The sequence below is a fragment of the Zygotorulaspora mrakii genome, chromosome 1 (genome assembly GCF_013402915.1).
Source record: "Zygotorulaspora mrakii chromosome 1, complete sequence".
In the NCBI taxonomy this organism is placed as follows: Eukaryota; Fungi; Ascomycota; class Saccharomycetes; order Saccharomycetales; family Saccharomycetaceae; genus Zygotorulaspora; species Zygotorulaspora mrakii.
This window is the reverse complement of record NC_050719.1, coordinates 1,114,522-1,135,981: the sequence shown is the minus strand read 5'-3', so window position 1 is coordinate 1,135,981 and position 21,460 is coordinate 1,114,522. Positions and strand designations below refer to the sequence as shown.

Sequence of the window (21,460 nt, the reverse complement as noted above, 5' to 3'; positions counted from 1 at the left end):
ACCGAAGAGAAAAAAAATACCACGAACAGTCCGGAGCGTTTACTTAAAACTGCACTCTGATATTCATTTGAATATACCAATTATCTAGGAATCACTATCGACTACAACTTTCGTCAATTGAAAGTTCAATATCTGGTGAAGCTGAACTATTAGGCCGAAATTGTGACTGTGTTTCCTTCAGAAACAAAAGCTGTTTTAACGAGAGATCATCTTTAAAACATGAGTGAAGGTAATGGTGGTTCAGGGCCTGAAAAGGCTGATTCTCCACTTGCTTCTTTTGTCATGGCTGTTTCAATGATCGCTGTTTCTGAAATTGGTGACAAGACCTTCCTTATAGCTGCTTTAATGGCCATGCGTCATAAAAGATGGTTGGTTTTTAGTTCGGCTGCATCTTCGTTAGCAATTATGACTATTTTATCTGGTATTGTTGGACATGCTTCCGTTGCATTTATCTCTGAGCGCTACACTAGATTCTTAGCTGGTCTTTTGTTCCTTGTATTTGGGTATAAGCTGACGTTGGAGGGTTTAGAAATGAGAAAAGACGCTGGGGTACGGGAAGAGATGGCGGAAGTTGAGGAAGAGATAGCGGCCTGTAGTAATGGTGATATTGAAATGGGTGATTATCATAAGAATTCGTCACCCAAAGCATCTGATTCATCGGTACTGGCACCAATACAATCACTTTTCAGACAAATTGTCCACAAGGCCTCGTTATTAGTATCACCGATATGGATCAATATCTTTATTATGATCTTTTTAGGAGAGTTTGGTGATCGTTCACAAATCAGTATAGTTGCTATGGCATCTGATAGCGATTACTGGTATGTGATAGCTGGTGCCGTCCTCGGCCATTTCGTTTGCACTTTCATTGCTGTTCTTGGTGGTAAGTTCCTAGCTACTAAGATTAGCATGAGAACAGTCACATTGGGTGGTGCTTTCTCGTTTTTCATCTTCGCCATCTGGTACATTTATGAGGCTTTCACTACTGAATAAAGAGAGCCCACAAAACTACAGCAAGCGGCAAGATACAAATTTAGCTGTTTCTCTTATTAGCTTGTTTATTTATTTATTGATAGAACCGTAAAATCATTCCTTTACGCGCTAATTTTCGCTCTTTGCATCTTTCATCAACTTTTTTCGCACTAGTCTCTTTATTTGATCATCGGTCCTTCTATCCAATTCATCCAGCTTCTCTTGCAGAAAGGTCGCAGGAAAACCCACACTTTTGTCATTTACTCTTTTTGCAGTGATACTCTTACTTCGTTGACTTTGATTTCTCGCAAAATTTGTGATTATTACATCTGCAGTTTTCTTTAATTCTTCTAAAACTTCCTTCTCAATTTTAGAAGATAGTTGCTCAACAGTGTAGTCTGTATATTCCAGGGGGACTCCTATATCTCCATTGTGATTTTTTTTTTCAATTTCGTTCTTGCTTTTCTTGCTTGCTTCCTCCACAGTATTGGCATGCTCCGAGCGATTTTTCAGCTCTTCTAATCTTCGTTTCCGAGCCTTCACTTGTTCGTTCAATGAAGACATAGGATAATAACAGTTGTGTATTCTTATAGGTTGACATGTCAAGGGCAGCTATGTGTACTTTTTCTTTATTTTTAAATGAATGCTTTTCTTTTACCGTGGTTAATGTCGACGCCGCACTCCGGCTGATTTAATGTACTGGCGAGGTCACATAGTGATCGGAAAAGGTAACATATTCAAACCTTTTCAATACTAGGCCTCCATTATGAATAATATGAATAATATGATTAATAGTACAAAATTACAGATTGCATATTTAGGGACCTGTTGAATTTAACGTAAAGTCTTGATAAAGTTGTCAAGATTGTATTCTTCCTCATATTGAGAGGTATCCCATAATTCTTTAAGCTCACCAACAGCTTCTTTGGCTTTGCCACTTAACCCTGTTTCGCTTGCGATATCTTCCATTCCATTTACGCCATTGTTCAGCTGCGCTTGCTTTTCTTCATCGTCCTGAGACGGAACATTATCTGTATCAAATAAATCAAGTAATTGATGCGTATCCATTGAAGCTAAACCATTATTCTGTTGATTGACAACCGTAGAAGCGATATTCATTTTGAATTTCTGTAGGCCCATTATTTTTTCCTCCAGTGTACCTTTTGTCACTATTCTGTAGACATTTACAACTCTCTTTTGGCCAAGTCTATGCGCACGGTCCATTGCCTGCAAATCATTCATAGGGTTCCAGTCATGCTCGATAAAGATGACTGTGTCTGCACCTGTTAAATTTAAACCCAGACCACCAACTTTTGTAGTTAGCAGGAGACAGTCAATTGACGGATCTTCGTTAAACTTTTTTACTACATTTTGTCTATCTCTTGGCTCAACGCTACCATCCAGTCTCATATAAGTGACTGACGGCATGTACTTTTTAAAAAGATCAGTTTCAACCATATCCAACATATCCTTCAATTGACAAAAAATCAGGGCACGATGCTGTGAGATGACGTTTTCGCTTGAGGGGAACTGGTTCGCGGACTGCTTTCTCTCCATATCACGCTCACCAATTCCACACTCAAATAGTAAATTCTTTAGAGCTAGCAATTTAGGTGCATTCACAATATCATGTAGATTCAAATGAGTCTGCTTCAAATATTCTTGAACCTGCTTCAATTGGGGGTGATCCGGTGAGAGTACTAAAGCTGGATGATTGCATAATTTTCTCATATACTGGAGTGCTTGAAAAATATGCTGCTTGCTATCTAAGTCTGAGGTACTGTCAATATCTTTTTCCACTACATTTTTTTGCTTTTTCGAAAAGTCCTTGTATAGTTGTTTCTGCAGATCGCTTAATTCACAGAAATAATCTTGAATAATCTTTGGAGGTAAATCTGATAAAACATCTTCTTTCAGTCTCCGTAACATAAATGGTAATACTTGCTTATGCAGTGCCTCCAAAGCCAGAACACCCGCCTCTTGTTCCCTCGATGATGTTTTGCTATTTCTTGAAGCCGCAATTGGTTTTGCAAATCTTTCCTGAAACATCTTTTCGGTACCCAGAAAGCCGGGCATCAAGAAATCGAATAAAGACCACAGCTCAACTACATTGTTTTGAATAGGAGTACCCGTCAAAATCAATCTGTGATTTGCATTAATCTGTTTGACTGCCTTTGCCAGTTTTGATTGTGCATTCTTAATAATATGACCCTCATCAAGTACACAATAATTGTAATCATATTGCTTGAATATCTCAAGGTCATTTCTTGCGACATCATAAGAAGTAACGATTATATCTGCTCCAGCAAGCTTCTCCCTCAATGGAATACGAGTTGAAGGTCCACCAGCGTACACAACAACGTCGAGGAAAGATGCATAAACCTCAAATTCATTTTCCCAATGACCAGTCAAAGAAGGAGGGCAGATAATAAGTGAAGGAAGAGGTCGAGTCTCGACAGACTTTGTCTTCTTATAATCCTCACTTCTTAAATATTGATCACTTGCAATAATACAAATAGTTTGCAATGTCTTACCTAGGCCCATATCATCACAAAGAATACCATGTAAATGATATTTGTTCAAGAACACTAGCCAATTGATACCGTCCTGTTGATATTTTCTTAAAGTAGCTTTGATAGCCACTGGCAATTTGAAAGGTTTTGCCTTTGAAGGATCCATCATTTGCTGAATGAAATCACGCTCCCTTTCACGACCAACCATGAGATCATCCGGCAGGCCTTCTGGGTCAGCGATCCCCGCCTCTAGAGGAACCAGCTTGATAATAGAAGCAAAAGTTGTAGTTGCTAGATTTCTAACGTCATTGTTAGAGTCGCTCATGCGACCCAATAATGGTACCAATAAAAAGATCACATACGGCAATATATCTGTTCCCATCGAATTTGAAAGATGATATATTAGCTCCGATGCGCCTTGGCGATGAATGACCGAACCAGCACTATTCATCAAAGGTATTACCTCTCTGATAACAAACGACATGACTTCAAGAGGTGATGTTTTGGCGAAGTCCGCTATTAGCCTGGCCGTGGAGTACCTGAAAACTGAGAACTCGGACTTCAAAAACTCTAAAAGTATCGGAAATTTTGGAATGACTTCTTCACTTCGCAATTGAGGATCCATGAAACAATACGTAGAACGCATTATGCCCAAAGCGTCAACAATAGACTGACCCAAAGTATTGTCCCGATGACCTTGATCGCTTAATTCATCAAGTTTAGTCAAGGGATCAAATAAACAATCCTTAAGTTGAGGGATTTTTATCAAAACGTCCCTACCAAATACTTGAAGAAGTCTGCTCAATGTAAATATCCCTCCTCTACGTTTTATTTGCGCCTCTTCCGTCATTTTCATGATCAGAATATCTTCCTTATTAGAATCGATGCTATATTCCTTTTGTAGGGTTAAGATTGAATCTTTCAGAGCGGAATGACTTGCGAATTCCGGGACTTCTGTGGTATCAACGCATAAAAATCCACATAAATTCTTGACTATTTTATTAGAGACCTTTGGTTTCTCATGGCTGATCAACTGTTTAATCAAATATATTACCGATTCACCAGACAGTTTTTGCAATTTTTCATTTGTCTCTTCTTTGACACTATCCATCAAGGATCGAATGATGGGATTTAACTTAGTCGGAAGACCCTCATAACGTAGAGAAGCTGAGGCATAATTTGCCAGAATAGAAGTGTTCCGAGCCTTTCTAGAACTTTGAGCAGCTTGTATTGCTAGGAATACACGATATTTTGCATCCTCCAAGGGTTTTTTAGCCAAAAGTTTGTACGAATTACTCATTGCACGGAACATCTTATCATAATATTCGTTGTAGACTTTTTCTGCGAGGGAAATTGTGAACGCTTCGGGACCAGCCTCCGACTCTCCTTGTACAACAACTGGTATATTAGGTAACTTATGTTGCGGTAACATTCCAACATCAACAAACGTTATTAACAAACTCTGACACTGAGTTCGTAAAGCTTTCAAAGACGGTACTAATTCCCTAAAGACAGGAAGTTTATCTGGATGTGAAAGCTGATCTGTTACTATGGGTCTGAAAGTCTCTGCTACAAATGATGGAACATTTTCATGATCTTGCAACCACGAAGAGCAAAATTCCGTCAGAATGATGAAAGCCAGCATCCTAGGGGTTGCGTAAGTCAAGTCTAAACATCGAACCAGTACGTTGGTAAAGAAAGATTCTAATGTTGAGTCTTGGAAATGAGATAGGGTTAAGCCAAATGCTTTGGCACCCATGACCCTTGTATTCGTAATTATTTCGGAACCGAGCAAAGTTATGTCACCTGCAATCATCGGTGCATCTATATTTACACGTTCACTACCCTTAGGAATTGGAATACTGGATTCATGATTAGCTTCTGAGATACTTCTCTTTCGTTCTGGATGCAACTGGTAATGCTGAGAAGGTTTTAGAATATACTGGGACTCCATACTATAATTCTTACCATTTTCGCCAATAGGGGTGTTTAAAAGATGTAAGATTGGTTGTAGGTGTTTACTCAGGACGTGATCCAAAGTTTTCTCTGTATGCTTAAATTTGTAATCGTTTAAAAGTGACTGATAAACTTGAAATGATAGGGACAAAATATCTTCGTGTTGTTCAAGAATAATATTTTGAAAAATGAGTCTAAAAATCCTCCCATTAAGCCAATTCTTCGTAGAATCGTCCTTAATCGAGAGAAATGCATTTAATAAATTTAAAACAGATTTCCTTACCGAAGAAATAGAATGACGCAAAAATGGATACAACTTCGGCACTAAAGATTTGAATGACCACTCCGAAGGATGCTGTATTGCCTTGTTTTTCAGTATGTCAAGGACTTCTTGATGTTTACAAAGGTTGGCTAATAGATCCATCACAGAGCCAACACTGGAAGATAAATCATCATCCAAATGTGTTAAAGAAGACCAAATGGTCGTCAGCACGTGGTCTATAGTTTCTGAACCCAATCGAACAAAGTCATTTGTGATGGGTGATAGAATCGCAGCAGCGACACTCTGAACATCATCATCTGATTGATCCAAACCATATAAGACAATTTTGACAACATTTGGTAATAGATCGGATGACATGAGTAAATCTGTCTTGATACTGACAAAATATCTGATACCAAGAAGACCGCCATGAGTTGCCTCCCAAATTCTATTTGGTACCGCAACAACTTTTGGATCTTGTAAAACTAATTGTTCCAGGGTGTAAAAAATTTTAATGGAAAGATCATCCTCTAGATGAATTAATAATGCAGCTAATGTTTGAGCAACAGATTCTCTTACTGGGGCGACAACTGTATCATGAACGTAGTCGCCAAATCTATCCAATGCAAAAATTGTAAGTAGTCTTGTTGCAGTATCTTCTAAGGATTTTTTATTTATAGTATCATTTTCATTTTTACTTTTTCCCTTGACTCGACTTACGCTGGAAGCATGTTTTTTTAAAATTTCTCTCAACCCCAATGCTGCACCATGCCTTTTTTCCCACGTATCATTCATCAAATTTTCCAATAATAGTTCATAAATACCTTGAAATTGCCAGACTAGACCAGCAACTCTTTCATGTTTTTCTAAAATTGGAGATATCATTGACTCAACCATAATTTTATTTTCGTCAGATTGTTCCGTGATCTCTAATTTTGGATTAGGGGTTGATGCATTTGAGTTTGAATTCATCAAACTTTTCGAAACAGAGCTTTCCGACAGATCTACAGGTTTATTAAATGAGCTTTTGGCTTGTATTCTTTTCCTTCGTTTTGCCATGGCCAGCATACGAGCTGATTTCTTAGATGCTCCAGAAGCCAATTCTTTTTTTGAATCTACTTCGTGCTTCACTTCAGCATCCATGGGTGACACAGGTGACGAATCACCATGATTTGCTTTCAATTGTTTTTTAGAAATCCCATCATCACTATCATTGAAATTGTTCGAACTGGAAGCGAGCAGAATTTTTTTAGATTTTAAAAGCTCATGAAGGTTCCAATCCGACAAAGAAAGAAGTCGGCTGTCATCCTGAAAAATCTCTTTTCTATCTTCTTGACTAATTTCCTCCAGTTTAATCTTGATTTCTTTTTCCAGTTTGATCTTCGCACTACACTCCAGATCTTCTTCGCCAATTCCATTACCGCTGCGAACACTAGCCGTTCCATCAGTGTCATCCGTATTCGGATCCCACACAGGAGCGTGCTGCACGATCGCGCCGACAGCTCTTGCTGCCGTCACTCTCGTCTCCCATTTCTTGACCAGCAAAAACGGATACACCCTTGACAACAACGATAAGATATCTTCCGGATGTTGTTTTGCCAGATCACCCATTTGGTCTGCCGCCATATTACGTACGAACTGCGTCGAACCTGTCTCCAACAGGATCACCTGTCGATCAAGCCTCGAGACCTGTGAAGTCATAACTTCTATGCTATATACACAAAATTTTTGTGTGGATTATGTGGGCAGTACCACTGTTTAGGGAAAACAGGTTTGATAGCTGTAAATATTTTTTAAATAGTGAAACAAAAAATAACCGCTGAGCTTTTCTATTTCTTTTCCTTGCGCTGGTATCGGGAGACTCCTTTTTGATGTGTGCTACCCGCCTTTACTCGTACAGACTGACCTTGCTCGCTAGGCGTTTCCCTTTTTTTTGTTTTTGTTTTTCGCGTATATTTCGGTCAACCTCGATTTGGGGGATTCCCAAAAATGTATTGCTTTTATATGAAAGGCCGATTCGACAGAGATTGCAGAATTGGAAGGGAGAAAAAAAGAATACAGCAAACACCAAATTGTTTTTTTTTTTTTTTTTTTAGCTTGCAACGTCGACGCGTTTAGATGAAGTTAAAGATCGGGTGTGAAACATTGAGAGATGATGAAAAGTCGATTGAGCTGTGTCCTGAAATGACGTTCTGTAATCGATGGGTTCATTATTGATGATAATGTCTTGATGTCTGTCGAGCATGGATTTTTTGCTGGTTGTTGGCGTTATTTGCTTGACTAGTGCCATTACGGGCCCTAGAGTGATCTTATATTGTGCAAATGTCTGGCTTTTGATGTAACTTAGACGCAAGGGCCCAGTCTGAGAACAATTTTATTCTTTTAGTTATGTTCTCGTGACCCCGTAGTTAACATTAACCAGTGCCTTCTCCCCCGCGAGTCTTCCTTCATAAAAGTTTTACTACGGACCTCTCTGATCTACGCATTTGAATACTTCGAGAAACAGAAGCGAGAGCCGCACGCCTGCTTGTGAGACCGATTGTGAAAGATGGTTTCTTTACGCAATCATTTGAAAGGATGGCAGATGTACGATATGAGCAAAGTCACTGCATCGGTTTCTGTATGGTTTGAGTCGTTAATGGCGTGTTACTTTTAGCTCTGGTGTATAACAAAGTTTGTAGCTTCACCCTCGATATCTTATCTATGACTAGTAGCTCCGCTTTCAGCTTGCTCTTCCTGTTTTAGAGTACTGAAATAGCCGCCAAAGAGGACCCAAGCAGGTTCGATATTGCAGAGTGGAGCACATCCGGATTGCTCACTTATCAATCAAAGGCGTTACCCGCACAAGAACGCTATCGCGCACTACTGGCCATCATGCTAACTATATAATAATGCGAGGACAAGTAAAAGATGCGGGTCGTTAGGTTTCAGTATAGCAGAGAGGCGAAGCAGGTTGTAGGATGTCAGTCTCATCTAATCCATATGCTCCAAATGTTGCTGATTTAGTCTCAAATGTGAGAAATTTTCAAATTATTGAATCTACCCTAAGAGAAGGTGAACAATTCGCTAATGCCTTTTTCGATACTGAAAAGAAAATTGAGATCGCAAAAGCATTGGATGACTTTGGAGTTGATTACATTGAGTTGACGTCTCCCGTTGCATCCGAGCAATCAAGAAAGGATTGTGAAGCCATTTGTAAATTGGGATTAAAGGCAAAAATTTTGACTCATATTCGTTGTCACATGGACGATGCCAGAGTTGCCGTCGAGACCGGTGTTGATGGTGTAGATGTTGTTATTGGGACCTCAAAATTCTTAAGACAATACTCACATGGAAAGGACATGAATTATATCGCTAAGAGTGCCATCGAGGTGATTGAATTTGTTAAATCCAAGGGCCTGGAGATTAGATTCTCCTCCGAAGACTCCTTTAGATCGGATATTGTAGATCTACTAAATATTTACAAAACAGTTGATCATATTGGTGTGGATAGAGTTGGTATTGCTGACACTGTTGGGTGTGCAAATCCAAGACAAGTCTATGACCTAGTCAGATCTTTGAAAAATGTTGTCTCTTGTGACATTGAATGTCACTTCCACGATGACACCGGCTGCGCTATTGGTAATGCGTACTCTGCACTTGAAGCCGGTGCTCGATTAATTGATACTTGTGTCCTTGGTATCGGCGAAAGAAATGGTATTGTTTCGTTAGGTGGATTTATGGCAAGAATGATTGTATCTGCGCCTGAATACGTTAAATCTAAGTATAATTTGAAAAAACTGCGTGACCTGGAGACGTTGGTAGCTGAAGCGGTAGAAGTGAATTTACCATTCAACAATCCAATTACTGGCTTTTGCGCCTTTACCCATAAAGCCGGTATTCATGCCAAGGCAATCTTGGCGAACCCATCGACTTACGAAATTTTAAACCCCGAAGACTTTGGTATCAGTAGGTATATTCATTTTGCTAACAGACTCACTGGCTGGAATGCAATTAAATCAAGAGTTGAACAGTTGCAACTGAAACTCACCGATGACGAAATCAAGGAGGTTACTGGAAAAATTAAACAGATGGGTGACATTAGACCACTTGGTCTTGATGATGTGGATTCCATCATCAAAGACTTTCACGCAGAGTTATGATTCAAGCCATAGTTCTATGAAATTTGTACAATTTAGGAAAGCCTGTGTAGATTACCATCATTCTTTATCTTAAGACTGCTGTAAAAACACCTATACATCCATAACGTTTTTTCAAACTTCATTTTTTTTTCACCAAAAAAACAACACAAAATGACTGTTCTGTATTCCGTCTAAAAAATTTCAAGTCGACGCGGCAGATTGATGCAACGCTCTCGTTGCAAGTCAACGAATTCTCAGCATATAAATTTCTATTTCATCTCATTTGAAGATTACGATTTAACTCTTTTGTACTTCGAAACAGCTAAGAAATCAAGATTAAGCAACAATGCCAAGTACGTACTGAGATGATTTTCTCAATTCCGCTTATAGTGGATACAGGGAGATATTCTTCCTAGAGGTTCGGGTCCTCATAGTTTTTATGAGATAGTCATGAAATATTGTCTTATTTTCTTCAAAGGTTGATCGCAGCTAGCAGACCGCACTAAATCGAGATTGGATACTTTATGGGCTTTGCACTGAACTCCCGACACTTCATGCAAAAGACCTTTCCAATTTCATTTAGACATGTGAGCAGTCAAGCTGATTTTTGACGATTATTATGTCTGGACATGTGTGTTATGTTCTGTGCTCGACCGTTTTGAAGAATTTAATTCCGTTAGTTGACTACTCTTAATAATTATGTGTACCGTCTTGAACCTCTTGAATCAAGTTGAAATATTTTTCATTTTGACTAACAACGACTTTTTACTTTAGGAGCTCCAAGAACTTACTCTAAGACATACTCTACCCCAAAGAGACCTTACGAATCTTCCCGTTTGGATGCTGAATTGAAATTGGCCGGTGAATTCGGTTTGAAAAACAAGAGAGAGATTTACAGAATCACTTTCCAATTGTCTAAAATTCGTCGTGCTGCCAGAGACTTGTTGACTAGAGACGAAAAGGACCCAAAGAGATTATTCGAAGGTAATGCCTTGATCAGAAGATTAGTCAGAATTGGTGTCTTGTCTGAAGACAGAAAGAAACTGGATTATGTCTTGGCTTTGAAAATCGAAGATTTCTTGGAGAGAAGATTGCAAACTCAAGTTTACAAATTGGGTTTAGCTAAATCTGTCCACCACGCCAGAGTTTTGATCACTCAAAGACACATTGCTGTTGGTAAGCAAATTGTCAACATTCCATCTTTCATGGTCAGATTGGATTCCGAAAAGCACATCGACTTTGCTCCAACCTCTCCATTCGGTGGTGGTAGACCAGGTAGAGTTGCTAGAAGAAATGCTGTTAAGAGCAGAGAAGGTGGCGATGAAGCTGCTGAAGACGAAGAATAAACTAAACGTTAAACTTTTAACTTTTAACTTTAACTTATTGACTTCACAACAAAATCTACCCCATTTATCAAATTAAGGAGACGGCGAGTGCAATTCTCAACTTCCGCATTACATAGGTATATATGTGGGAGATGAGTATTTTGTCAGCTAATTTACTATGTCCTAGTTCATAAGTAAAAACAACAAAAAGCTGTTCTCGTTTTTCTGACCAAATTCTCACTTGGCATGATAGTTATGATGTCTTTAATTGTATATTATATTAAACGTAATCGAAATCAATCGCTAATAGGACTTTTTTTCTCCATTCTCTAGTATTGTAAGTCAGGGATTTATATCTTTTCCTGTTGTGACGGCTAAACCCATACACTGTCATGGTACATCCATACATATTCCTATTTTTCAAATTGTTCAGTGATGACCTGTCTGATTTTTTCAGCTGCTTTTTGCATCATTTTCGCGATGTGAAGCAGTGAGCAGTGGTAGCAGATCTACGTAGTGGGGGACTGCTCCGCCCAACAGTGTTGAGCGTTCTGGTGTTGGAGAGAGCTAGAGAAGGCGATAGGGGGATGGTGGAGGGAGCCAGGCTGGTCAGAAGTGAAATTTTGGCTGCAGCTCCGTTCACGCGCCTCAGCAGAGGGACGGTGCTGCGCGGGAGACGGTCTGGCATTCGCAGGAAGTAGCTCAGTTAGTACTAGCAAGGCGTGGTGGATGAAACCCTTCCAGTCTCACTCAGCAAGAGGTAACCCGATCAGTGCAGCAGAAAGTATTGAAAGCGTACACTATTTCTGACTGTCTGAAACTGTATCTTGCTAATATAGGTATACAAAGGACAGCAAGGACGATCAGCAAAAATGGGTAAATCGTATGTGGATTAATGAATAGAGAAGATGGTCATACAATGTCGTTTATTCAGGAGTTATCAGTTAATAAAATATTGCGTTTTGCAATTTCGAATTTTATAGATTATGGGAGTGTACCATATAGCACACGACAGTGTGTAGCGTGTGGACATGAGAATTAAATGGATACAACATAATAGTAGCATCGGCTACGACCTGAGAAGTACTGGCAACCTAGATATTGTGAGAAATACTTCAACGAATTTATGATGTACCGATCATAAAGCCCTTCAAAGTTCATCTTTACTAACAGATATTATTCATTTTAATTTTAACACAGACATGGTTATAGATCTCGTACTCGTTACATGTTCCAACGTGACTTCAGGAAGCATGGTACCATTCCATTGTCTACCTACTTGAAGGTCTACAAGGTTGGTGACATTGTCGATATCAAAGCCAATGGTTCTATCCAAAAGGGTATGCCTCACAAGGTTTACCAAGGTAAGACTGGTATCGTTTACAACGTTACTAAGTCTTCCGTTGGTATCATTATCAACAAAATTGTTGGTAACAGATACTTGGAAAAGAGATTGAGTTTGAGAGTCGAACACGTCAAGCACTCCAAATGTAGAGCTGAATTTTTGCAAAGAGTCAAGGACAATGCTGCTAGACGTGCTGAAGGTAAGGCCAAGGGTATCGCTGTTCAATTGAAAAGACAACCAGCTCAACCAAGAGAAGCTCACTCTGTCTCTACTGAAAACAACGTTCCTCAAACTTTGGCTCCAACTCCTTATGAAACCTTCATCTAATTTACGCGATGGGTATTTCGAGGAAGTGTTTTTGCGCCACTTTATACTGCCATATATAATTATGTTTAATCCATAACAATTGTACACCGCACATCTCAATCTTTTTGATTAATTATTGTCTCATCTTTTTATTGTACTTGTTATAGTTTTTTTTTTCATATTGGATTTGAAAAAAAATCAGTAGGATCACACTCATCACAGATGAAATTCAAGAAACATCTTCTCATCATTGGGCCATTCTTACAGAAACAGGCATTTTGATAAATTCAACCGGATCGTGAAGCAGGTTTCTTTTCTCCGAAGTAATATTTATCAGGACTTTCGCTGATATATGGTGGTATGCTAAGATAGACACACTTTAGTATCAGTAGTAAGTTAGAGTTGCAAAAAACGAATAGTCAGATAGATGCCGAGGAAACCACTAGATGAGTGGGAAGAAGATGCCCGAGAATCACTTCCTTATCTGGCAAGTGATGAGAAAGGTTCAAATTTTAGAGAGGCGGTGCAAACAACCTCAGTTACCCAAAAGAGTACGACAAAAAACCATCCCGCTGTAAGACCCTGGGTACATTTCGTTGCAGGCGGCATAGGTGGTATGGCAGGTGCTATAGTAACATGTCCATTTGATCTTGTAAAAACGAGACTCCAAAGTGATGTTTATCAGTCAATTTACAAGTCAAAAGTAGCTACCCACGCTGTCACAGGCTTCAGACCTGTATCTTACATTTTAGACGGCGCCACTCATTTCAAGGAAACGTTTGGCATAATAGGTAATATATACAAGCAAGAAGGTTTTCAAAGTCTCTTCAAAGGGTTAGGACCGAACTTAGTGGGTGTTATACCAGCAAGGAGTATAAATTTCTTTACCTATGGAACAACGAAGGATATTTACTCTCGTTCTTTCAATAATGGAGAGGAGGCTGCATGGATTCATTTGATGGCCGGTGCAACTGCTGGTGTTGCTACTTCTACGGCTACAAACCCAATTTGGATGGTAAAAACAAGACTGCAATTGGATAAGGCAGGTAAAACAAGATTATATAGCAATTCGTGGAGTTGTTTGAAGGGAATTCTCAATACAGAAGGTATACGAGGTCTTTATAAGGGGCTGAGCGCTTCTTATCTAGGATCAGCAGAGAGTATATTACAATGGCTACTATATGAACAAATGAAACGTATTCTGCACGAAAGGTCCATACAAAGGCTCGGCCATGCCGATGAATATAAAAAGACTACAACAGAAAAAATAACGGAATGGTGTCAAAGATCAGGGAGTGCAGGTCTGGCAAAATTCGTTGCAAGCATAATAACTTACCCTCATGAAGTCGTCCGAACAAGATTAAGACAAGCACCTCTGGAAAATGGTAAAATGAAATACACGGGACTAATACAGACTTTCAAAGTTATAATAAAGGAAGAAGGGTTTGCATCCATGTATAGCGGATTGACACCTCATTTGATGAGAACAGTTCCTAATAGTATAATCATGTTTGGAACTTGGGAGTTGGTTATTAAGCTTCTTTCCTAACCATTAGACAAATAATACTGATGCAGAAACCGCATTGACCCCTCCTTAGACTTCTTTACTCGTTGACTGTATGACACAATTGCACTTCGACTAAATCGCATCCTGTAAATACGTATAAATTGTAAAATTGAGTAGAATTTCTCAGTTACCACTGAAGCAGTTATTCAGTTATGACAACTGATCCCTCCTCACTCATTTCATGCATAATTTCACTCGGAATTTCGCCTTTGGAGGTATACTTTAGTATTTGATCTGAGTCAAATGGTTTAGTTGGTTTACCACAATTTACCGTTGATACGTCTATCATTTGCTCATCCTCGGTCGCTCCTGAATTTTGTTCCGCGTAGTCTGCACCAGAGCTATACCTCTCAAACTCCTTTACCAAAGTCTGTAAGGCCCATTCAGTAACATCTTTTTCATCCTTCAATAATTTATCGATCGCTTGAGGATCTAGGATAGATTGATCCAAATCAGCTGCCTCTCTTGCAGATGCTATCCACTCATCAACTTCCGGCGTATACTTTTTTCTCAGCAAAGTAGTTAGCAAGCCTTCATGTGAAGTAGTTGGAAAGTTCGGTAGTGGGAAGACGACAGTAGAATCTAAAGTGTCTTGAAAATGCTGTAAAGTTGAGGTCAAAGACATCAATTGAGACAAGGTGACATTTACTTGTGACTGCAAGGAATGCCATTGCGGTAATTCTGCCCTTGAAAGCTCATCTCTAATTCTCTTTAGTGAATGTGTCAACTGAGCTGCACGCATTCTCACTGCATCTAATGCCTGGCTGGGTACCCCATCGAAATTAGGCTTCAGATCTTCTTGAAAGGAATTAGAATTGGCATCTGTATTCATTCTTTTTTGGGTTGTTCACTATGTGCAGTTCGGTGCCTGTTTCTAGAAGTAGTCTGAATTTAGCGTAATTGAAGTAAGAATGATAGTCGTTGAAAAGACGAACCGGATGTACAAGTAATAACAAAAAGAAAATCGACAGGAGATGGAAGAAGAAGGTATGAAATTCGCTATGTATTATGCAGTATTGTTACTGTACTAACAGATCTCATTCAATTAATGAAGAAAAGCTGAGAACAAGAGCATATCGAAAAGCATCAAAAGGCGTACGAACTGAAAGGAGAATTTCAGGACTGCGAGATGTTGACAGAAAGGTACGCCAAACTGGAATTGAAAAGTTGGATGGCAAAAATCATGTTAAAGCTAAAGAGTACAAACGATTGAATGTTTTGAAGGGTGATTTGAAATTGGCAGACAAGGATTCCGCAGATCGCGAGCACGAACATAACGACTCGCAGAGACTGGGTACAAAGAGCATATTTTTTGATTCCGACTGGAACCCAGACGGCGAAGCACCTCAAGGACATAAGAATATACCCTACAATCAAAATACTTTTAAAAGGAAAGAGGGCACATTTCATCCTAAATTGGCAGGCCTTGATGATATACCACTTCCTTCTGATGCAAAATAGTAATGCACCTTGGGCAATAAGCTGATTTTTTGGAGATTTCTAATGTATATTCTTATATATTTCTGTACATATAAGAAACCTCGTATTTTGGTTTATTGTTGTAATTGTTGTAATTGTTGTAATTGTTGTTGTTATTTTGGAATATCTAATTCTTAAAAAAGTTGAGAAAATGCCTTATTTCAGCTTAGAAAATAGTTGTTCAACTTCGGTAATGGACTGTTGAAGAACCCTGTCTTGGAATTTAGGGTTGGCCAACTCGGATTTAACCTTTGCAAGCACACTCTCAGTAACTTGTCTTTGTTGCAATTGACGCACAGAAGCCTCGTATCTGACCCACGAATCCAAAACGGATTTGGCCTCATGAGCTAAGTCAACTTTTTGCTTCAGTTCAAATGCCTTAGCTTCTAATTGGACTGTTTCCTTAGAAACTTCAAACAAAACCTTGGTGATATCTTGAACATCTTTCAACTCAGAAACGGATGCAATTCTGTCCTTCACGGCATCGACATGTTTCGTTCTAGAGGCATTTAGCACATCCTGAACTTTCTTGACTCTAGCATCTGCCCATTCCTTGTACCCTGGGGCCAAGAACTTGGCCACAATACCTGAAAAACACAAGAAAGTAAACAAAAGGATACTTTCATCGTTCACCACGTACAACTCGTTGGAGATTGCGTAGATGGCCGCTGCTGCTGACGTACCAAGTATACCTGTTTTAGACAAGATACTGTTACCTGGCAATGCATCAATAATGGAGTTGGCTTTAGCCTTTGGTTCTTGTGGAGCCGGACTTGACATGTAACGTAAACCACTAGGAGCTTGACGAACTGTTAAACCTGCAAGAGGTCTGGCAGCAGCCTTTAAAGTTAATGCACGGATACTCATTCTTTTCTGATTTCAATCTCTCTTAGCCTATTTTCACTGGAGCCCGATGAATCCTAGAGCTTACAAGGTTCCACGACTTCAACAATTGATGATTCGGCTCTGCTGCTGACACTTAATAGAGCAATATGCCTTTTCGTTACGCAACAAAGTTGTTATTTCTCCTTCTCGTTTCAGAATCTCAAGACATTTTCGGTATAGACAGAATTTATTACAAATAAAGCGTTATCAACGACGGGACCAAAAGTCGAATTCTTTATTTTGATTGGCTTTTAATCACGTGAACTGCCGTTATTAAGACAGTATATAGATGAAAAGTATCAAGAGATGACTATTGCAGCTCCACTAGATGTCTAGCTGGTCGCCAGACGTGGACTGAGTTATCGTTGGCTACGCTGCAGAGAAGCCATGGATCATGCGCGTTCCAAGCGATGTCGTTGACACCCAACATATGACCGCCATGGGTGAAAATGACTCTATCTGTTGAAGCATCCCATATTTTCACAAGCCCATCATTTTGGCCCGCAGTGGCTATTATTGGCTCTAGATTTGGGCTCCATTCCAATGTCGAAACTGCTGAACCATGTTGTAATGATTTTATGGGAGCTTTATCTAGTTTTCTCAAATCCCACAAATTAACGGTCCCTTCTGCGTCACCCGAGGCCAGCAACAGTGAATTATGTGGATTGAACTTACATGCGTTTATGCCACCCTGGTGCAAATTGCTGTCTGACTGGGATATCAGCTCCGATGATCTTGTATCATGTAAAGCCACATAATTACTCTCCCCGCAAGCTGCAATCAACGAGTCGTGTAGTGGCATCCACGAAACGTCGTTCAAACCTTTAGGATCTGCATCATTTAGTGAAATGACAGGTTGGTTAATAATTGGGTCTGCATGCGAATATGCAGATATGTCCCACACTTTTAGCTGTCCCTGCGAATAACATGAAGCTAGCAGACCTTCCTTTTGGCCATTGCAGGAAATCGAAACCGTTTCATTGGTTTCATCTACTTGTACAATATCTTGGGATTTGTTTGCACTTGACAATTTCATGGCATAGCGTGTGCTGTTTAGAGATTGGCTTGCTGTAGTTCCATGCTTCGTTCTATTGAATACGTAAATTGAACCATCAGATGAAGCAGCAAGAATGACATCGGGATTCTGCGGGAGATATCTTGCTCTGTTACAATCCCCGCCTGGGAACCTCACTGTAAGATCATTGTAGAGATTTTTAGATGGAAACTTGGTTGAGTTGTCAGGTTTAAACTCCATCTCATCCATATCAAAATTATTTAAGGATGACCACTTGATATGATCGAGGGTGGAAATCTTGGAAATATAGATGGCTTCATCCTCAGGAAGCTGTGATGATGTAAATGATGAAAGTAGGATCCTATGAGAATCAGTGCTTGTATCGAGATCGGGAAAGAACTGGCAAGTTAATGATGGCCATTTAGTTGCATTGGTATTTAAATAGTCGTACAGTAATTTTGTATTCTTTTTCCAATGTATGTATCTCTCTTGTGAAACCTCAGGAATGCTGTTGTCTATATCAACTAATTCAGGAGCTGCATCAGTCATTATATCATGGTTTGTTCTATAGAAGTTTACGTGAAGTGATCCTACTTGTTAGATGTATCAATATTTCTGTATCGCGCCTGTACATTATACCATAAGAAATAATAAAGAAAAAAAAATTTAACATCTTTTATTTAGTATACACTAAAGCATTCAGTCATACGTCGAAAATCGTTTAATATAAAAAGGCAAACTATTTCAAGATCAAGCCCATGATTTGAATTGGTTGATCAAAGAATTGGTGGAAGCATCATGAGAAGAAGTCTTGGAAGAGTCGTCCAATTCTTTGCCAATGGCCTTAGCCAAAACCTTACCTAGCTCAACACCCCATTGGTCAAAAGAGTTGATGTTCCAGATGGCACCTTCAGTGAAAGTCAAATGTTCATAGTAAGCGATCAAAGCACCTAAAGTAGCTGGTGTGATCTTCTGTGCCAAAATAGAAGTTGTTGGTCTGTTACCTGAGAAGACTTTGTGTGGGACTAAGCCACCAGTAGCACCTTCAGCTTTAACTTGTTGTTCATCTTTACCAACCATCAAAGCTTCAGCTTGAGCGAAAAAGTTTGATGCTAACATTCTTTGATGCAAGTTACCTTCAATTGGGTTATGAGATTGAGCAGCCAAGATAAAGTCAGATGGGATGACTTTTGTACCTTGGTGAACCAATTGGAAAAAGGAGTGCTGAGCGTTGGTTGCTGGCTCACCGAAAAGAATGGAACCAGTTGAGTAATTGGAGAACACATTACCTCTAGTAACAGATTTACCATTAGATTCCATTGAAAGTTGTTGCAAATAAGCGGGGAATCTGTGTAAGTATTGATCAAACGGAGCAACCAAATGAGTTTGGGCACCAAAAAAGTTGTTATACCAAACAGAGAGTAAACCACCCAACAATGGAATGTTATCCTCTACAGGAGTTTCAGTGAAATGCTTGTCGACAGCTTCGGCACCTTTTAAGAAGGCATCAAAGTTATCGAAACCAATGTAAAGTGCAACAGAGAGACCAATTGCTGACCAAACAGAATAACGACCACCAACCCAGTTGTCGAAACCGAACATATTCTTGGTATCAATACCAAATTTGGCAACTTCAGCTTCATTTGTTGATAGAGCGGCAAAGTGCTTTGCGATATTAGCTGTGTCATTACCGGTTTTTGATAAGAACCAGTTCTTTGCAGTATTAGCGTTAGTGATGGTTTCTGCTGTTGTAAAAGTCTTGGAAGCGATCAAGAAAAGAGTAGTTTCTGGGTTGACTACCTTCAAAGTTTCAGCAATGTGGGTACCGTCGATGTTAGAGACGAAATGGGCCTTGATATTGGTTGCATAGTGCTTCAGAGCTTCGGTGACCATGACTGGACCCAAATCTGAACCACCAATACCGATGTTAACAACATCTGTAATCTGTTTACCTGTGTAACCTTTCCATTGACCTGAACGAACTTGTTCGCTGAATTCTTTCATGTGTGCAAGAACAGCATCGACTTCTGGAGCAACATTTACACCATCGACTTTCATAACTTTGTTGGCTCTGTTTCTCAAGGCGACGTGGAAGACTGCACGGTCTTCGGTGAAATTGATGTGCTCACCTTTGAACATGTCATCTCTCAATTCAGTGACCTTGGCTTCCTTGGCTAATTCGATCAATGCACTCAAGACATCGTCATTGACCAAATTCTTGGAGAAATCAAATAAGATCTTGGATCCATCGTAATTCGTGAAAGTCTTCGATAATTTTTCGAAACGTTTGCTATCTTTGGAAAATTCATCTTTGACATTGATTTTCTTACCTTCAGTGTCGTACAATTTTTGCAATTTGGACCATGCTGGTAATTCAGTTGCCAATTTAAAATCGGAAAATGTGTTTTGAGATGCCATCTTGATGTCTATGTCGGTTGTGATCGCTATGTGGACAATACCGCTCCTATAACATATGCCGGTAGGAGCACACCGCCATATCCCCTCAGGTTTATATAGAAACTGCTTTCTCAAGACGTACTGCGTGATACGAATCGTTGAAAAGAACGCAAAGTGTGTGAAATAATATCTACTAATAGACCAATCAGCTAGATAAGCAGGGTACAGATGCAAGCTACGTAGAATTGCCCTAAACTACCCAAAACTACCCAAAGCTGCAAGTACTTGACGAAGTACCGGCGTACCGAGCCCCGTGTGGTTTACAGGGACTGTTCAGTCTCGTGCCTTGTTGACAATGCAGGTGCACCAATGAACGAACAACCGACGCAACTCGATCAAATACCACCACCATCTTCATCATCATCATCATATTAGAAGGCCTTCCTGTGATCAACTAGGCCCAACTCTGAATTCCTCCCATTTGTAATTCAAAAATTAGCTGTGCGCTTCCTCTATTTTCTACCCCTCCATATTACAAATCGAAGCGTCAACATCCACTAATTCCAGTGACACATTTTTGTAGATAAACCCAGACACAAGATGCTTGAAATGCGAACGGCTCCCAGTAAAAAAGACAAAAAAGCGTGTGTTTCGTTAGAAGCGATATGCATATCAAGCGACAGTAATAGCGACAGCAATAACGACAGTGACAGAGCTAATGACACACTACACTTTACGTGCTACTTGCGGATTTACACTTCCTCAGGTTCAAGTGATAATATAATGCTTTGAGTATTAAATCAGAAATTGAATGTATAGCGGCTCAAGTTTTCGTATAGTAGAGCAGCGATTTGGCTAGACCCTTCAGAGCACCAACGGAATGAGAAAATCTTCAAAAATGAGTCTCAAAATGCAAAGATCAGATAGATCTGCATAGTCTACTAGATGCACTATTTAACAGTCACTACCTGCTACTATCAACGCATAGTATGGAGGAGTTTGATATTTATTATTTTCGCCACCGAGAAGGAGCAGATTTGCTTGAGGGTTCCAAGTACTGGTGCTAGTACTGGCGGGCACATCTTAACAGGAAATGCTGTGGACGGGTATTTGGACATGGGTCTCGGAGGATAACGCGTAAACCATTGGAAAAAAATCAGCAGAATTCAAAAAAGCGGTATTACTTCATTTAAGAGGCCTGGAGGCTTTGGTGATGTAAAGAAAAATTTCTTGGACAGTTACAAGTTGAGAGATGAGCCCAGGCCACAAGAAAGATGCAATGCATCTGAAATTAATCAGGGGCTAGAAGAAAGATGT

General features: G+C 39.6%; 12 protein-coding genes across 12 annotated transcripts; 6 read left to right on the top strand and 6 right to left on the bottom strand.

The window, feature by feature from the left end:
• Positions 1-219: 219 nt before the first annotated feature.
• GDT1 (putative ribosome biosynthesis protein GDT1) lies at positions 220-993 on the top strand (the record flags this gene model as incomplete). The annotated part of the gene is made up of 1 exon (XM_037286470.1): positions 220-993. The coding sequence occupies one exon, from the start codon at positions 220-222 to the stop codon at positions 991-993; it is 774 nt and encodes a 257-aa protein (XP_037142365.1).
• Positions 994-1,101: 108 nt separating this feature from the next.
• Positions 1,102-1,536, bottom strand: HG535_0A05770 (uncharacterized protein; the record flags this gene model as incomplete). Its single annotated transcript, XM_037286469.1, has 1 exon — positions 1,102-1,536. The coding sequence occupies one exon, from the start codon at positions 1,534-1,536 to the stop codon at positions 1,102-1,104; it is 435 nt and encodes a 144-aa protein (XP_037142364.1).
• A 270-nt stretch (positions 1,537-1,806) lies between these two features.
• Positions 1,807-7,404, bottom strand: MOT1 (DNA-binding ATPase; the record flags this gene model as incomplete). Its single annotated transcript, XM_037286468.1, has 1 exon — positions 1,807-7,404. One exon carries the CDS (start codon positions 7,402-7,404, stop codon positions 1,807-1,809), a length of 5,598 nt encoding a protein of 1,865 aa, XP_037142363.1.
• Positions 7,405-8,663: 1,259 nt separating this feature from the next.
• Positions 8,664-9,845, top strand: HG535_0A05750 (homocitrate synthase; the record flags this gene model as incomplete). The annotated part of the gene is made up of 1 exon (XM_037286467.1): positions 8,664-9,845. One exon carries the CDS (start codon positions 8,664-8,666, stop codon positions 9,843-9,845), a length of 1,182 nt encoding a protein of 393 aa, XP_037142362.1.
• Positions 9,846-10,170: 325 nt separating this feature from the next.
• RPS9B (40S ribosomal protein uS4) lies at positions 10,171-11,170 on the top strand (the record flags this gene model as incomplete). Its single annotated transcript, XM_037286466.1, has 2 exons — positions 10,171-10,177; positions 10,599-11,170. The coding sequence occupies 2 exons, from the start codon at positions 10,171-10,173 to the stop codon at positions 11,168-11,170; spliced, it is 579 nt and encodes a 192-aa protein (XP_037142361.1).
• Positions 11,171-12,021: 851 nt separating this feature from the next.
• RPL21A (60S ribosomal protein eL21) lies at positions 12,022-12,821 on the top strand (the record flags this gene model as incomplete). The annotated part of the gene is made up of 2 exons (XM_037286465.1): positions 12,022-12,032; positions 12,350-12,821. 2 exons carry the CDS (start codon positions 12,022-12,024, stop codon positions 12,819-12,821), a joined length of 483 nt encoding a protein of 160 aa, XP_037142360.1.
• A 406-nt stretch (positions 12,822-13,227) lies between these two features.
• Positions 13,228-14,349, top strand: RIM2 (Rim2p; the record flags this gene model as incomplete). The annotated part of the gene is made up of 1 exon (XM_037286464.1): positions 13,228-14,349. The coding sequence occupies one exon, from the start codon at positions 13,228-13,230 to the stop codon at positions 14,347-14,349; it is 1,122 nt and encodes a 373-aa protein (XP_037142359.1).
• A 160-nt stretch (positions 14,350-14,509) lies between these two features.
• Positions 14,510-15,199, bottom strand: MED8 (RNA polymerase II mediator complex subunit MED8; the record flags this gene model as incomplete). The annotated part of the gene is made up of 1 exon (XM_037286463.1): positions 14,510-15,199. The coding sequence occupies one exon, from the start codon at positions 15,197-15,199 to the stop codon at positions 14,510-14,512; it is 690 nt and encodes a 229-aa protein (XP_037142358.1).
• Positions 15,200-15,341: 142 nt separating this feature from the next.
• Positions 15,342-15,828, top strand: AIM4 (Aim4p; the record flags this gene model as incomplete). Its single annotated transcript, XM_037286462.1, has 2 exons — positions 15,342-15,354; positions 15,422-15,828. The coding sequence occupies 2 exons, from the start codon at positions 15,342-15,344 to the stop codon at positions 15,826-15,828; spliced, it is 420 nt and encodes a 139-aa protein (XP_037142357.1).
• A 174-nt stretch (positions 15,829-16,002) lies between these two features.
• Positions 16,003-16,713, bottom strand: ATP4 (F1F0 ATP synthase subunit 4; the record flags this gene model as incomplete). The annotated part of the gene is made up of 1 exon (XM_037286461.1): positions 16,003-16,713. The coding sequence occupies one exon, from the start codon at positions 16,711-16,713 to the stop codon at positions 16,003-16,005; it is 711 nt and encodes a 236-aa protein (XP_037142356.1).
• Positions 16,714-17,041: 328 nt separating this feature from the next.
• Positions 17,042-18,295, bottom strand: MSI1 (Msi1p; the record flags this gene model as incomplete). Its single annotated transcript, XM_037286460.1, has 1 exon — positions 17,042-18,295. The coding sequence occupies one exon, from the start codon at positions 18,293-18,295 to the stop codon at positions 17,042-17,044; it is 1,254 nt and encodes a 417-aa protein (XP_037142355.1).
• A 201-nt stretch (positions 18,296-18,496) lies between these two features.
• PGI1 (glucose-6-phosphate isomerase) lies at positions 18,497-20,164 on the bottom strand (the record flags this gene model as incomplete). Its single annotated transcript, XM_037286459.1, has 1 exon — positions 18,497-20,164. The coding sequence occupies one exon, from the start codon at positions 20,162-20,164 to the stop codon at positions 18,497-18,499; it is 1,668 nt and encodes a 555-aa protein (XP_037142354.1).
• Between the last annotated feature and the right edge of the window lie 1,296 nt (positions 20,165-21,460).